The sequence below is a fragment of the Lactuca sativa genome, chromosome 8 (genome assembly GCF_002870075.4).
Source record: "Lactuca sativa cultivar Salinas chromosome 8, Lsat_Salinas_v11, whole genome shotgun sequence".
In the NCBI taxonomy this organism is placed as follows: Eukaryota; Viridiplantae; Streptophyta; class Magnoliopsida; order Asterales; family Asteraceae; genus Lactuca; species Lactuca sativa.
The window spans coordinates 48,276,134-48,290,029 of record NC_056630.2 but is presented as its reverse complement, the minus strand read 5'-3'; the positions used below and the strand labels follow the sequence as shown (position 1 = coordinate 48,290,029).

Genomic DNA, 13,896 nt, shown 5'->3' with positions numbered 1-13,896 from the left:
CGATTTTCTTCATTTAAGAACACTAGTCTTTCATCTTCGTATGTTGACAGCAACAGGGCAGGCTCGTCATCATGAATTTCTTGGACTAGATTATTCTCATGGCTTCGTTCCTTTCGAGGATTCTTGCATTCAAATGCATAATGCCCATACTCCTGGCAGTTATAGCATTGAATGTCACTCTTGTCATGGCTACTTGATGCAGTAGGATTACTTCCTTTTTGGTGATGGGTTCCGCTTCTGCCACCGCGACCACCACGGCCTCCTTCGTTTCTTCCTCTTCCTCTGCCACGACCGCCACGTGAACCACTGAAACCACCTCGGCTTGCTCTTTGTTTTAAGTCACCTTCCGATTTCTGTTTGTTTCTATCGGACCACTCTTTGTGAGTCAACAAGAGTTTCCGATCATCGCTTTCACATGATCTTTTCATCCGTTCTTCATACGCCTTAAGTCCCCCGATCACCTCTTCAACTGACATTGATTCCAAGTCTCCAAATTGCTCGAGTGTCAAGGCAATCTGAAGAAATTTGGACGAAACTTCCCTCAATAATTTCTTCACAACTTGAGATTCTTCTACCTTATCTCCCAAGGTTCGTAATGTGTTGACTGTGTTGATGACTTTTCCGGTGAAATCATCAACACTCTCCGTTTCCTTCATACTCATGGCTTCAATTTCAGCTTTGAGTGTTTGGATCCTTGCAACCTTCACTCTATCTGCCCCTACAAACATAACTTTTAGGGCTTCCTAGGCTTCTTTGGCAGTCTTCTTATCCGCCAATGTCATCAGCAAATCCTCAGGTATCCCCTGATAAATGGCAGCCAAAGCCATATTGTCCTTCTTTGCTTCAACGAGGGTGTTAGCAGTTCTGGGTTCTACTGCATCCCAAACACCCTGGGCCAACATAAAGACCCTCATCTTGATTGCCCATGCATTGTAATTGCTTCTTGTCAGCATCGGGCAGTGCAGATTTGCCCATCTTTGTCACCATTCCCATTGTTGCCACTGCCTGCCATCTCTTCTTCTCTAGGTTGATACTTGGGCATGTACCAGGTGAGCTCTGATACCAATTGTTGGCTTTTTACAAGCCTGCAATCTCTGATTAACAATGGAACAGTAACAGGGGCAAAGAAGGAAAAAAAACACAGCATAATGCTTCAAAGCTGGAAGCCTCTTTATTCACTGATTTGAAAATGAAAAAGGGATACAATCAACGTTCATACTAGCCACCTATTTAAACAAAAAAATGCTAAAATTTCTGCAGCTACCCCTACTGCCTTAAGAACCGGACTTCCGGACTTCAATAGCCAACATGGCTTGAATTATTCAACACATAATAAAAACATGACATAAAAACAAATAAGTCTATTTCTGAATTATTCCATCATTTTCTTGGATATATTTTTGAATGTAAAACGTTGATTATAATAATATGTAAACGGTATTGAATATAGTTAGAGCATTATTGTATGAATGCAATTTTTTGGCTTCAAAGATATATATGGTAAAAGATTATAATGAAATTAGGTACTTTATTCGACTATAAAAGGCATAACAAATCAAGAGAAGCAAACACGAATAAATCAAGTTAATGATCACAAACATGGATCAAGAAAAATGAAAACAACCCTAATTAGTTTCTCCGAGGAAGGATGACACTGAGTCCCACAGAAATCGCAAAAAGGAGGATTAACAATCCTGTAAAGTTTACAATAAGTGCTTCTTGGCTGCGATATAGGCCTTGAAAAAGAAACTTCTGAGTCAACCCGGTTTCAGCAGTCACTATTGTCATGAAGAAGATGACAACGCCAAAGAAAGCATGCCATGGAGCCATCTTCGCCCTTGTTGCAGATTCTGCTCTCGGATACCAGAATGAGAAAAACCCTAGAAGCCACTGCATGCAATCCATAAGTTTATGCTGATTACTATATGTTCTCGACTAAATCAGATATACAAGGGTACAAAATATGTTAAAGTAACCTGTAAACCAAATAAGCAAATGGTGGATAAACCAATCCACGAATGTAGGGTGTACATATGTGGGAAATGACGTTCATGATGAAATTTGAAAACTGCATAAACACCCACAATTCCAGTAGCCAGTGCGATAAAATGAAGTATCAGATGAATTAGTTTCTGTGTTTTTCGATTTGCAGGGATGGCTTTATACACGATGATTGCTGATTCAAATACCATTATAAATAAATTAATAACCACTGATTAGTGAATTAAGTAATATTTGATCACGAACTGTTTGAACTGTGAAAGTTGAATTAAATTTGTAACCTTCCCCGGAAAATAATACGAATCCAAGTGTCATGAGAAGTGGATGCAACTGCAAAAGGTAGTGAATTGGTCACAATTCATATAATATATATGTGGTGATTAATTAATTAATGAAAACTTACATTAAAAATCTTGGCTTTGACATGAGACTTGAAAGCGAAGCCTTCACGGAAGTGTAAGAGCCAAACAAGGACAAGGGTTGCAATTGATATCACTAAGAGATGTGCGAAGATAGTCACAGGTGTTGAAGATATCTGATAACTCGCACCACCCTTCGCCATGGAAGCACCTCTATGAAAAACACACACACTGTAACACAGAGATTAGTGTGTGTTATAATCGATCTTGAAAAGGTCAGACAGGACATATCTAGACTTAGAATTCGATAAAAACAAAGCTCATCTTGTTTTTATCAGAAGGAAAGTTTGAATTAGTTAACATTTTATTATTATTTTGAATTAGTTAACATTTTATTATAAGGTTGGCATGATTGATGACAATAATAGATGATAGCAAGAGACTAGAACCCGACAATGTTCATAATTTTAGTGTTCATATAAAATTCATTGGAGGAGGAAATTTTAACGGATAGTGATGAACAACAAGATTCCCATGGACCAAATTCCAGGACTGATTTGATACCTAAGGCTACTAGAATCTAAACTAGTACTACAACGAAGGCAAAGATATTATAGCTGATCAAGTTTTCTGGGGTAGTGAATATGAGGCTCATATATGTTTAAGTGCTCGATATTCTTATATGGTATTAAATATTCGGCACGTATGATCATATTTTGAACCTATTAGCTCAAACCACACTTATAATTTGCTGAAATATCTAGTTGCAATTTGAGTCACTCGAATTGAAACATCTGGTACCTTGAGATGTGTCTCCTATGCCATTGCTATTGTGCAATATTGAAGAGCGAACTACAGATTTTCTGTTTTGGATATTGGTCTCCTGTTGGTCTTATGGCTATACTTGAATAGACTTTTTGGTTGATATGGGTGTTAATCATTGGATATCCGACGCTTTCTTGGATGGTAATATGTGTTGCTGCCAAAATGGAACCTTTTTTTGAAGAGTTTGCATATGACTATGTTGCATCAACATATACTTTCCATTTTGCGTTAGAAAACATTATTGTTGTAGCATTTAATTATTTTATATAAGGTTTGAAAATATCATCTATATATAATGAAGTTGTTACATGGCAACTGAGTCTCACATTTACATATAGCTAGGAAAGTTTCCTAACTATTTGGGGTCTAGTAAGTACTCTAGTTTATTAATTACTTAATGGTTTATTTGATTAATAAATAATTTGTAGACTTAAAGGCTTAAAGACATTGCGTAGCCAATGTAGAGTGGGCCTTGACCCACCCATAAAAAATTAAGGTTACATATATATTGTATGTACAATAGATATTTTTGTTAAATAAAAGGCATTAGGGTTAAAGAATTTTGTCAGTCATTCATATTTTTTTTATATTATTTAGCATACCTTAAAACAAAATCTTGGCTACATTGTTGGTCTTTTGCAGGGGTAACAAAGACTTTTTGTCAGAATGAGAAACAGGGCACAAGAAAGCAAACTGCACAGGGGACAAAAATGGATAAATGACAGGGAAGGGTAAAACTAGAATAAACAGCTTTAGAGGGAACCATAATGTGAACAGAGAGGCACAGATGACAAACAAAGATACACAAGACAATTTGAGGCAAAGTACTTCTTTATTCACTGAAAACAGAAAAGAACAGGGATACTAAATCCATCGTACATATGCATTACTATTTAAACTAGGAACTTAGCAAAAAAGTAGGAACTACCAAGCTACATGCTAAAGACCAAGGAATCACCTTCTCACGTGGTCTTTGATTTATTCAATGAGAAAAACTAACTTAATACTAATTTAAAATGTGTAGAAAACAACTAAACTCAGAATTATTTCAACATTTTCCCTCCTAATTCTGAGTTATCAACCTTCTTCATACCAATCAGCTTACACATTTCCTCATGTTTCACTTTAGCTAGAGCTTTTGTAAGTATATCTGCCTTCTATTCCCTTCCATCTACATGTGAGATTGTGATATCACCATTCTCCACACACTCTGATAAAGTGAAATCTTATGTCTATATGCTTGCTTCTTCCGTGAAAAACTGGGTTTTTCATGAGTTCTAGTGCTGACTTGTTGTCCACATACATTGTTACTGGTGGAATATTTTGACATGTTATTGATGACAAGAGTCTACGCAGCCAAATGCCTTGGCATGCAGTCATGGTGGTTGCCATAAATTCAGCCTCACATGAAGATAGAGCTACACATCTTTGCTTTTGTGATGACCAAGAGACCAGGTTTCCATTCACATAAAACACCATCCCTCCTGTACTTCTTCTGTCATCCAAGTCCTTTGCATGATCAGTGTCTGAATACCCTGCAATATTCATCTTCTTTTCTCCTTTTGTATAGACCAAACCATGGTCTAAGGTACCCTTTATATACCTGAGAATCCTTTTCACAACTTGAAGATGAACCATGGTAGGTCTCTCCATAAAACGGCTCACTACTCCTACTGCAAATGCCAAGTCTGGATGGGTATGGGTCAAGTATCTAAGCCCACCCACTATACTCTTGTACTCAGTGGGGTTGACCAGCTCTCCATCTCTTTCTTTAGTCAACTGAGTCTTGAGTTCCATGGGACTTTTGGTGGGATTACACTCTAGGATACGGGTCTTTGCTAGTAGGTTTCTAGCATATGCTTCTTGCTTCAATGAAATAAAGTTCTTGTGTTGATTTACCTTAATTCCCAGGTAGTAAGTCAGTAGACCAAGATCACTCATTTTGAATTTTGCCTTCATCTCCTTCTTGAATTGTTTCGCATCGCCAATGGAGCTTCCAGTAACCAACACGTCATCTACGTAAACTCCAATGATTAGAGTGTTTCCATTCTTCATCCTGGTGTACACAGAGTATTCCTGGGGGCACCTTTTAAATCCAAGACTTTTCAAGTAAGCATCTAGACACGAATTCCATGCCCTGGGCGCTTGTTTCAGCTCATAAAGTGCCTTTGACGATTTATAAACCTTGTTTCCTTCACCTTTCTTCCCAAAGCCTTCTAGTTGTGTGACATACACCTCCTCTTCTAACTTCCTGTTCAAAAATGTTGACTTCACATCAAGGTGATGAACACCCCATCCATTCATACCAGCAAGAGAAAGAATAACCCGAACAGTTTCAATTCTAGCAACAGGGGTAAATACCTCATCATAGTTGATTCCATATTTCTGCACATAGCCTTTTGCCACGATCCTAGCTTTGTGCTTCACTATTCTTCCAGTCGGGTCTCATTTTACTTTGAAGACCCACTTCAAACCAATTGGCTTCCGATTTCTTGGGAGTTCGACTAGAGACCAGGTTTTATTTCTTTCAATCGAGGCTATTTCAGCCTCCATTGCTTGTACCCACTCCATCTTGCGACTGGCCTCGGTGTAGGTCGAAGGTTCATCTTAGCTGCTTATCAACATTAGTTCTTCCAGTGGTACTTCAATTTTCTTCAGTGTTTTTATACAAATCGGTGAGCAGTCGGTAGCGTTTTGGGGCTCCACCACCTATGGAGCTCGATGCACTGTTTGGAGTCGGTACTGCAGATCCGAGATTTTGGGTAATTGAAGAACTGGGTGTACCCGGTGGTGTGTTAACGGATTCTATATATGGGCTCGGATCGACTGGTGAGTTTGAGGGCTGTGAGGATTTAGCCCAAACGCCATTAACATGTGGTGCCCCAATTTCATGCTCTGACCCGTTTCCTTGTTCAGGCGTATCCGGCGCCCATTCAGCATCACTGTAAGACTCGTTCCTGAGATCAAAACCTTCTACGGTGAATGTTACCCATGGTGTTGATTTGATCTTCGATGATTTCTCCCACTCCCATCTCCGATTTTCTTCAAAGATTACATCCCTGCTTGCAAACATTTTTCCCGTGTCAGGGTCTAGCAATCAATGAGCTTTCGTGCCCCTTTCTGTCCCTAAATACACCACTTTCATGCTCTGATCATCCAATTTCTTGAGATTGCCCTTCATTATCTTCATATGTGCTACACATTCGAAAACTCTCAGGTGACTGACATGAGGTTTTCTTCCCGTCCACATTTCGTATGGTGTAGCATCCTTGAGGGCTTTTGTACCAAATCGATTCAACACATACACTACGTGGCTCACGGCTTCTCCCCACAGTACATCAGGTACTCCCATTGTCTTTAGATAGCTTCTGACCATCTCTTAGTACAGTCCGATTTCGCCTCTCTACAACGCCATTCTGTTGTGGTGAGTAGGGTGAGGTATAATGACGCTTTAACCCAGTTTGACTGCAGTATTCAATGAATTCATTTGACAAGAGTTCACCCCCCTCTATCTGTTCTGAATACTTTTAGCTTTTCACCCGTTTCATTCTCAACCAGCCTTCTGAAATTCTTAAAGATCTGAAAAGCTTCATCCTTGGTCTTCATTAAATAAGTCCACATTACCCTGTTGTAGTCATCAACTAACAGCATAAAATATATGTTGCCTGCAGGTGTCGGAGGTGAGACAAGACAATACAAGTCGCCTTGAATTAATTCCAACTTCTTCTTGGCTTTAAAACTAGTGGCAGTTGGGAACGGGCTCCTTGGTTGTTTTCCCAGCAAACAACCTTCACATGGTTCTGATGATACCCTCATCTTGGGTATTCCAATTATTAGGTCCTTTTCAGACATAGACTTAAGAAAGGTAAAGTTTACATGTCCTAGTCTTGTGTGCCACAACCAAGTTGGATCATTTAATTCAGCTACTAAACAACTTGTATTTACCTTTTCTAGCTGAATTTTGTAGAGAAGATTTGGAGATTTCTTCACCTTCATTAGTAGCCTTCCTGTGTCATCATGCACCTACAGGAAGGGCTCCTTAATTCTGATCTCATCACCACCTTCAGCGGGCTGTCCAAGGCTGATTTTGTTGCTGCAAAGATCAGGTATGTAATACAAATCTTTTAATTTTCTTTATTCTCCATTCTTGCACTGGAATAGAATCGATCCTTTCCCTTTGATTCTTACTTTGGACTCATTCCCAAATTTCACAACCCCATGAACTTTCTTGTCCAGTGTTTGAAACTTTTCTTTGTCCCCAATCATGTGATTACTAGCCCAGTGTCAAGGTACCACACCTTTAACTGATTCAAGGCTCCCCCATTTGGCTTTACTTCAGGCTTCACTTTTTCTTCATTTAGAAACACTTCCCTTGTCTCTTCAAAGGCTGATAACAGCAAAGCTGGTTCATTATCATCATGGACCAGGTTAACCTCTTGATTTCTTTCCTTTTTTGGGTTCTTGCACTCTGTTGCATAGTGCCTAAACTCCTGGAAATTGTAGCATTGCACACCACTATTATCTTGACTACTAGATGTGCCTTGGCCTCCTTGATTATGGTAACCACCTCTACCACGGCCACCACGACCTCTTCCTATGCCTCTTCCTCTGTCACGTGAACCACTGAAACCACCCCGGTTTGTCTTTGCTTTTGAATTAGCCTCACTTTTCTTCTTGTTCTTCTCTGGCCATTGTTGATAGGTCATGAGGAGTTTTCTATCTCCTAGTTCAGCATGACATTTCATCCGTTCTTCATATTCCTTAAGCCTTCCTATCACTTCTTCAACGGACATGGAGTTTATATCTCCAAATTGCTCAATTGTTGAAGCAATTTGGAGAAACTTGGGTGGTACTGCCCTCAACAGTTTCTTCACAATGTAGGACTCTTCTATAGTGTCCCCAAGTGTGTGCATGTAGCTTACAATGTTGCATACTTTCGCAGCAAAGTCATCTGTCACTTTTGTCTCCTTCATTTTCATGGCCTCAAACTCTGTCTTCAATGTCTGTATCCTAGCTGTCTTCACCCTATCTGGTCCCATAAACATGGTTTTCAAGGAATCCCATGCCTCTTTGGCTATCTTCTTCTCTGCCAAAGAGAGTAACAGATCTTAAGGAATACCTTGATAGATGGCTACCAGAGCCATCTTATCTTTCTTAACTTCCACAACTGTGTTCTGAGTCCTGGGCTCCACTGCCTCCCAAACTCCTTGAGCTTGCATGAATACTCTCATCTTTATGGCCCATGCACCATAATTACTTCTGGAGAGCATTGGGTATGAAGAGTAATCTGACCTTCCTTGTCGCCATTTCCATTATTTCCAGTCATTTCTTCTCGAGACTGGTACTTGGGCATGCACCTGAAAGCTCTGATACCAGATGTTGGTCTTTTGCAGGGGTAACAAAGACTTTTTAATAAAATGAGAAACAGGGCACAAGAAAGCAAACTGCACAGGGGACGAAAATGGATAAATGACAGGGAAGGGTAAAACTAGAATAAACAGCTTTAGAGGGAACTGTACTGTGAACAGAGAGGCACAGATGACAAACAAAGATACACAAGACAATTTGAGGCAAAGTACTTCTTTATTCACTGAAAACAGAAAAGAACAGGGATACTAAATCCATTGTACATATGCATTACTATTTAAACTAAGAACTTAGCAAAAAAGTAGGAACTACCAAGCCACACGCTAAAGACCAGGGAATCACCTTCTCACGTGGTCTTTGATTTATTCAATAAGAAAAACTAACTTAATACTAATTTAAAATGTGTAGAAAACAACTGAACTCAGAATTATTTCAACATGCGTCACTGCTTAAAGAGTTGAAAGTAAAATCTTTTAAGATAATTACTGAGTGACAAAGTAATTATCCTTAAGAGTTCAAAAACTCTTCCTTATAAATAATGGGGTCAATGGTCGGAATGGTCGGATTTGATGATGGAGATTTCACTAATCCAAACCTTAAAGTTGGCAGCCACTCTCTCATTCTTGAAACCCTCACAATTCTCAAAAGGTGTGTGCATCAGTCTATGTACGCAGCGCACTTTCGTCAATCTCAGATTCTGCATTCGGTGTTCATGGTGCTTGTTGGATCTAAAGGTGATGTTGATTTGTTTCTTGGTTGAGACTACGAAAATGAGCTTTATTATTTTAGGTTTTTAGCACTCTCTCTCCATTAAGATCAAAGAAGGTTTCAAAGGACTACAAGGGTATATTTTCTTGTTTCTTTTGTTTATATTTATTGTTTCCGTTGTGCGCCTTTGTGGTCTTCAAGATCTCTAATAACCCAATAATAATGGTCATAAGGGAGACTTTAATGTTCGTAGAGATAGAAAGATTGATATGTATGAGGATGTGCATGAGGGTTTCGGTTTTAGTACTAGGAATGATGAGGGTCATAATTGCATGAGTTTGCACACATACATGATTTGTTGGTCTCAAGCTCCTTATTTAGAAAGAGGTGTGTTCACTTAATTATATTCCAAAGTGTGGGCATTATATCCAAAATAACTACATAAAAGTATATAAATGAAACATTAGGAGGTACATAAACTACAAGGTGTTATATGGGCAAGTAAGTGTATCAAAACATAGATTGTTCATGAAGTAAGAGCTAACATAGGGAGCCAAGGTAGCTAGACCAAGGATTATTTGGAAAATATTAAAGGGTATGGCAACTAGCAATTATAGGGATAATGCTATTCTAGAAGAATATTTTTGGAGTCATTGATTTGAGGAACATTGATCAATTATAGGTTAATATGGTCGGCATCTTTAGAGAAGTCACCAAAAACACACATGGGATGTCAGCAAGGAAGGTTACGGAGCATAAAGAATCATGATGGTGACATGAGGACTTTCAAGCTAAAACAAATTGATATAAGGAGCTTTTATCAAGTAGTAAGGGTGAAGAAATATATAAGGAGGCTAAACAAGAGGCATCGAAAGAAATAGCTAAAGTAAAGTCTATGATATATGAAGAGATGTAAGAGAGAGAGAGAGAGAGAGAGAGAGAGGAGGGGTAAGGTGTAGCACGGATGACAATAGTCGAATTATAGTGAAAGATAAGGATATCAAGAGGAAAGGGTAGTTACTTTCATTCTTTATTTAACAAGGCTATTATGTAAATGAGGGAAGGGAATGTAAAGGGTATAAAGGGTGTTGGAAGACATACAATGAGTGTTTCTACATTGAGTGAAGGTGACATTAAAGAGGATAGTGTTAGGTTTGGAGGAGTTGGCTCTTATCGAGATCATAACCTTAATTAAGAGGACGTGGAGGCTAAAAATTCGGGTAATGGAGTTGTATAGGCCTAGGTACTTGTTTCCTTTCCATTGTTTGTGTTTGTCACATAGTTTTTATCATATTACTCTAGTTTCATCTTGTATTAATAGTATCTTCTCCTCACTATATTGGTTACCTCTATCCCGCTTTACTTTCAATTTTATTGTGTGTATATGTTTTTTCTTTTTAGTCACACATCACTCTTTATTCTTCATTGTGGGTGATGTTTAGTAGACTCTAGTGTGGGCTCATGTTAGGCTTAAATTTTTCCTTATGTCAAATCATCAATGAAATCAATCTCATTATCCTTGAGTAGAGGTTTCCTACATATATATATATATATATATATATATATATATATATATATATATATATATATATATATATATATATATATATATATATATATATATATATATATATCCTACCTCCCTCTTTTGGGACTTGGATAGTTGGTTGGATTGGAGCTAAGGTACAAATGATTGTAAAAACGATATTAACAACAATGGAAGTCATGGAACACAAAACCAACCAATAAATCTTTAATACAAATGAAATTCCTTTAACAAACCCGAAAATCAAATTAAAAACTATCACACCCTTCAATATTCACTCAAGCAAAACGACCAAGAGAGACAGAAATATCAACTGTGATCCCAAACAAAAGGATGGCCAAAGCAAGAAAGTTGATCAAATAACTTTCTCGGTTGTTGGTGAGCTGCAAGAACGTGAATTTCTGCATCAGTCCAGTTTCAGCTGCACATATCGCCATGTATAACAAAGCTCTTCCTCCAAACACGTGCCATGGCGCTAGTCTTGCTCTTGTCACAGCTGATGCTTTTGGAAACACAAATAAACTGAACCCAAATAACCACTGTTCCAATTCAAAGATTCAATAAGAAACAAGCAAACACGTGTAGCTAGAAGATTAATCACAAGATAATCTTTACCAATAATACTGAGAAAGTAAGCATACATGAAAGATGCAAAAAGAACATATATATATTTATTACCTGCAAGATGAAAAGACAGAATGTGCCGATGCCAATCCAAGAATGCAAGCTATACATATCGATCATGTTCATCTTATCATGGAACTTAAATGTCGCATGTATCCCCACAATGCCCAAAACAAGAGCTGAGAGGTTCAAGAACATATGTACGAACTTCTGTGTTTGCCTATCTGCTGAAACTGTCTTGTATGCCATCATCGCTGCTCCAACAACACACATAAAGATTTGAATGCATTAACATCTGGACTTTAATCCAAATAAATGATTTCGATAAAAAAACAAACATACCTTCACCAATGAGGAATATGAATCCGAATAACATAAGGAAAGGATGGACCTGTACAAAGAAATATGCATGATCGATAACTTTAATGGAAATTTTCAAGTTTCAGTTAGTATAATCAACATGAATGGGAGTGATTTACATTGAATATACGATATGGATTGGATGAATCAAGGTCCATGCCTTCACGATAGTGCAACAACCAAATAAGCATAAAGATGTTTGCTAAGATACCAAACAGGTGCGCTGAAATGGTGATTTTTGAGGCAGTTCTCCATAAGGTCTCCCTTGGAAAGGAGTAGTCCATTGATGGATTAGAGTTGGGAAACAGTTAAGGTGCTGTTTTTGTGGAGTTATATTTAATATATATGATCTTGTTTAGATGTTGTGAATAAATAGTGTCACAGAAGAATCTTTGAATGTATAAAGGTTGCTTGAGGTCATAGGTTTGGTATCAAGGGAGACTTGCTTTTGCAAAGGCTTCAAGATGAAGGGGACTTATAAGCCAGCTAAAGGGTATATGTTCTTGGACACCCTTTTGGTTAAACAAGGACCCACTGCCAGCATGGCTTAACTTCATGGGAAAAAAAAAAAAAGAGAGAAATTTTGATCCAAATTATTGCATGGCATTTAACACGTGTGATTACAATTTATACATAATTTTTAGGATTATTGACAAAGCGTGGATCGAGCAACCAACCAATGAGATCGGTGAGATTTGAAAACATGGCAAATGCAAGAGAAGATTGTCCAACTTTAAACGGATCAGGCCCAATGTGGAGATGTTATGGACTTATGGCCAATTGGCCCAATTACTACCGTGGTTAAATTGGGCTCAAATTCTTACATTTGTGCCAATGAGACGATGATGTGATGTTAAAAAATACAAACCTCAATAGCCTAAATAACACATCCAAAATAGTTTTATGACCTAAAATGCATTTTCTAAAACAAGGTTGACAAGTTAAAAGTAATTATAACAGTATTAAGAATATATTACTTTAGCCAAATTCAAGCCGCTGCCAACTATTACATCTAAATATGGATATGGCAAAAGAAACAGATGACATGTTGGATACGTAATGAATCCAAATAAGTAAATTATTAATATGGATGATGTTAAGTATAATTACTCATCAATACTTTGTGTTGATCCATTTGGAATTTTGTATACAAAAATATATTTTTCTATAATGTGTTGTGAGTGATGATGTGGCAATAAATATGGTGTTGCCCAAGTGATTAGATATAAAAGCTATAAAAATTCTATATAAAAATATATAAGGGGGTATATTTATTGATGATTCCATGAAAAATGTATGAGTTTATTTTTTGTAAAAATAAATTTGAGGTCTTCAATATCTTTAGGAAGTAGAAGGTTGTAGTAGAGAATGAGACTAACTTGAAGATCAAAGTGTTTGAAGTTGGATAATGGGGAAGAGTATAGCAACAAATAGATTATTGATTATTGTGCTAAGAATACACCTTAACAAAATGATATTGCATAAAGAATGATTGGAACATTGAATAAAAGGGCAAATAGTATGAGGCTCCATGCAAGGTTGTAAAAGATGTTTTGGGCAGATTTAGTATATACATCAACTTATCTAATCAATCGTGGACCCTCAATTTTGATAGGATTCAAGATTCTAAAAGAGGAATGGCAAGGTCGACATGTGACTCTTACATTCATGAGATTCTTCATATGTGTTTCTTATGTCATGATCAAGGATACTAACAAAGACAAGCTCAAGATAAAGGCTGGGAAGTGCATGTTTATTTATCGCTTCTAGGATGATCAAAGCAAAAGGGTTATTAGAAGTAGGGATGTGATATTTAATGAGCATACCCTTCATAAAACACGTTCTTGGAGTAGATATTGAAGGGAAGAAGAACTCACATGTAAAAGATCATGTAGTTTGACACACCCCTAACCACCGGCAGAAACGTTGAGGTTCACGATGTAAATCAGTGATCACAGTTATTGAACATTCATTGAACGGTACAAAATAAAATCTTTTATTATTACCGAAATAGAAATTACATCGACGGTGACTTGCTAAATCACTACACACACCTAACAGAACGACGTTTAAAATGGTATAGTAGAATAATAGAAAGTCTTCTAT

The 13,896-nt window shown here is 37.6% G+C and overlaps 3 protein-coding genes across 3 annotated transcripts; all 3 read right to left on the bottom strand.

The window, feature by feature from the left end:
• Window positions 1–1,493: 1,493 nt before the first annotated feature.
• Window positions 1,494–2,736, bottom strand: LOC111904419 (probable ascorbate-specific transmembrane electron transporter 1). The gene is made up of 4 exons (XM_023900191.3): window positions 2,405–2,736; window positions 2,283–2,331; window positions 1,977–2,176; window positions 1,494–1,890 (listed from the first exon to the last, which is right to left on the bottom strand). The coding sequence occupies exons 1-4, from the start codon at window positions 2,561–2,563 to the stop codon at window positions 1,630–1,632; spliced, it is 669 nt and encodes a 222-aa protein (XP_023755959.1). The 5' UTR covers window positions 2,564–2,736; the 3' UTR covers window positions 1,494–1,629.
• Window positions 2,737–4,376: 1,640 nt separating this feature from the next.
• On the bottom strand, window positions 4,377–5,489 carry LOC111904435 (uncharacterized mitochondrial protein AtMg00810-like). The gene has a single exon (XM_023900205.2). The coding sequence runs from the start codon at window positions 5,487–5,489 to the stop codon at window positions 4,377–4,379; it is 1,113 nt and encodes a 370-aa protein (XP_023755973.2).
• Window positions 5,490–10,988: 5,499 nt separating this feature from the next.
• LOC111904401 (probable transmembrane ascorbate ferrireductase 3) lies at window positions 10,989–12,353 on the bottom strand. Its single transcript, XM_023900173.3, has 4 exons — window positions 11,910–12,353; window positions 11,773–11,821; window positions 11,485–11,684; window positions 10,989–11,345 (listed from the first exon to the last, which is right to left on the bottom strand). Exons 1-4 carry the CDS (start codon window positions 12,072–12,074, stop codon window positions 11,085–11,087), a joined length of 675 nt encoding a protein of 224 aa, XP_023755941.1. The 5' UTR covers window positions 12,075–12,353; the 3' UTR covers window positions 10,989–11,084.
• Between the last annotated feature and the right edge of the window lie 1,543 nt (window positions 12,354–13,896).

What these genes read in the sequence shown, in the direction of transcription:
- LOC111904419 (XM_023900191.3), bottom strand. Translation starts at nt 2,563, where the DNA reads ATGGCGAAGGGTGGTGCGAGTTATCAGATATCTTCAACACCTGTGACT. An exon ending in TCAAAGCCAAGATTTTTAAT is followed by an intron (nt 2,332 to 2,404) that starts GTAAGTTTTCAT and finishes TACCTTTTGCAG; the next exon opens with TTGCATCCACTTCTCATGAC. An exon ending in CGTATTATTTTCCGGGGAAG is followed by an intron (nt 2,177 to 2,282) that starts GTTACAAATTTA and finishes TATTTGAATCAG; the next exon opens with CAATCATCGTGTATAAAGCC.
- LOC111904435 (XM_023900205.2), bottom strand. Translation starts at nt 5,489, where the DNA reads ATGAATGGATGGGGTGTTCATCACCTTGATGTGAAGTCAACATTTTTG.
- LOC111904401 (XM_023900173.3), bottom strand. Translation starts at nt 12,074, where the DNA reads ATGGACTACTCCTTTCCAAGGGAGACCTTATGGAGAACTGCCTCAAAA. An exon ending in ATCCATATCGTATATTCAAT is followed by an intron (nt 11,822 to 11,909) that starts GTAAATCACTCC and finishes TTCTTTGTACAG; the next exon opens with GTCCATCCTTTCCTTATGTT. An exon ending in TCTGTCTTTTCATCTTGCAG is followed by an intron (nt 11,346 to 11,484) that starts GTAATAAATATA and finishes GAATTGGAACAG; the next exon opens with TGGTTATTTGGGTTCAGTTT.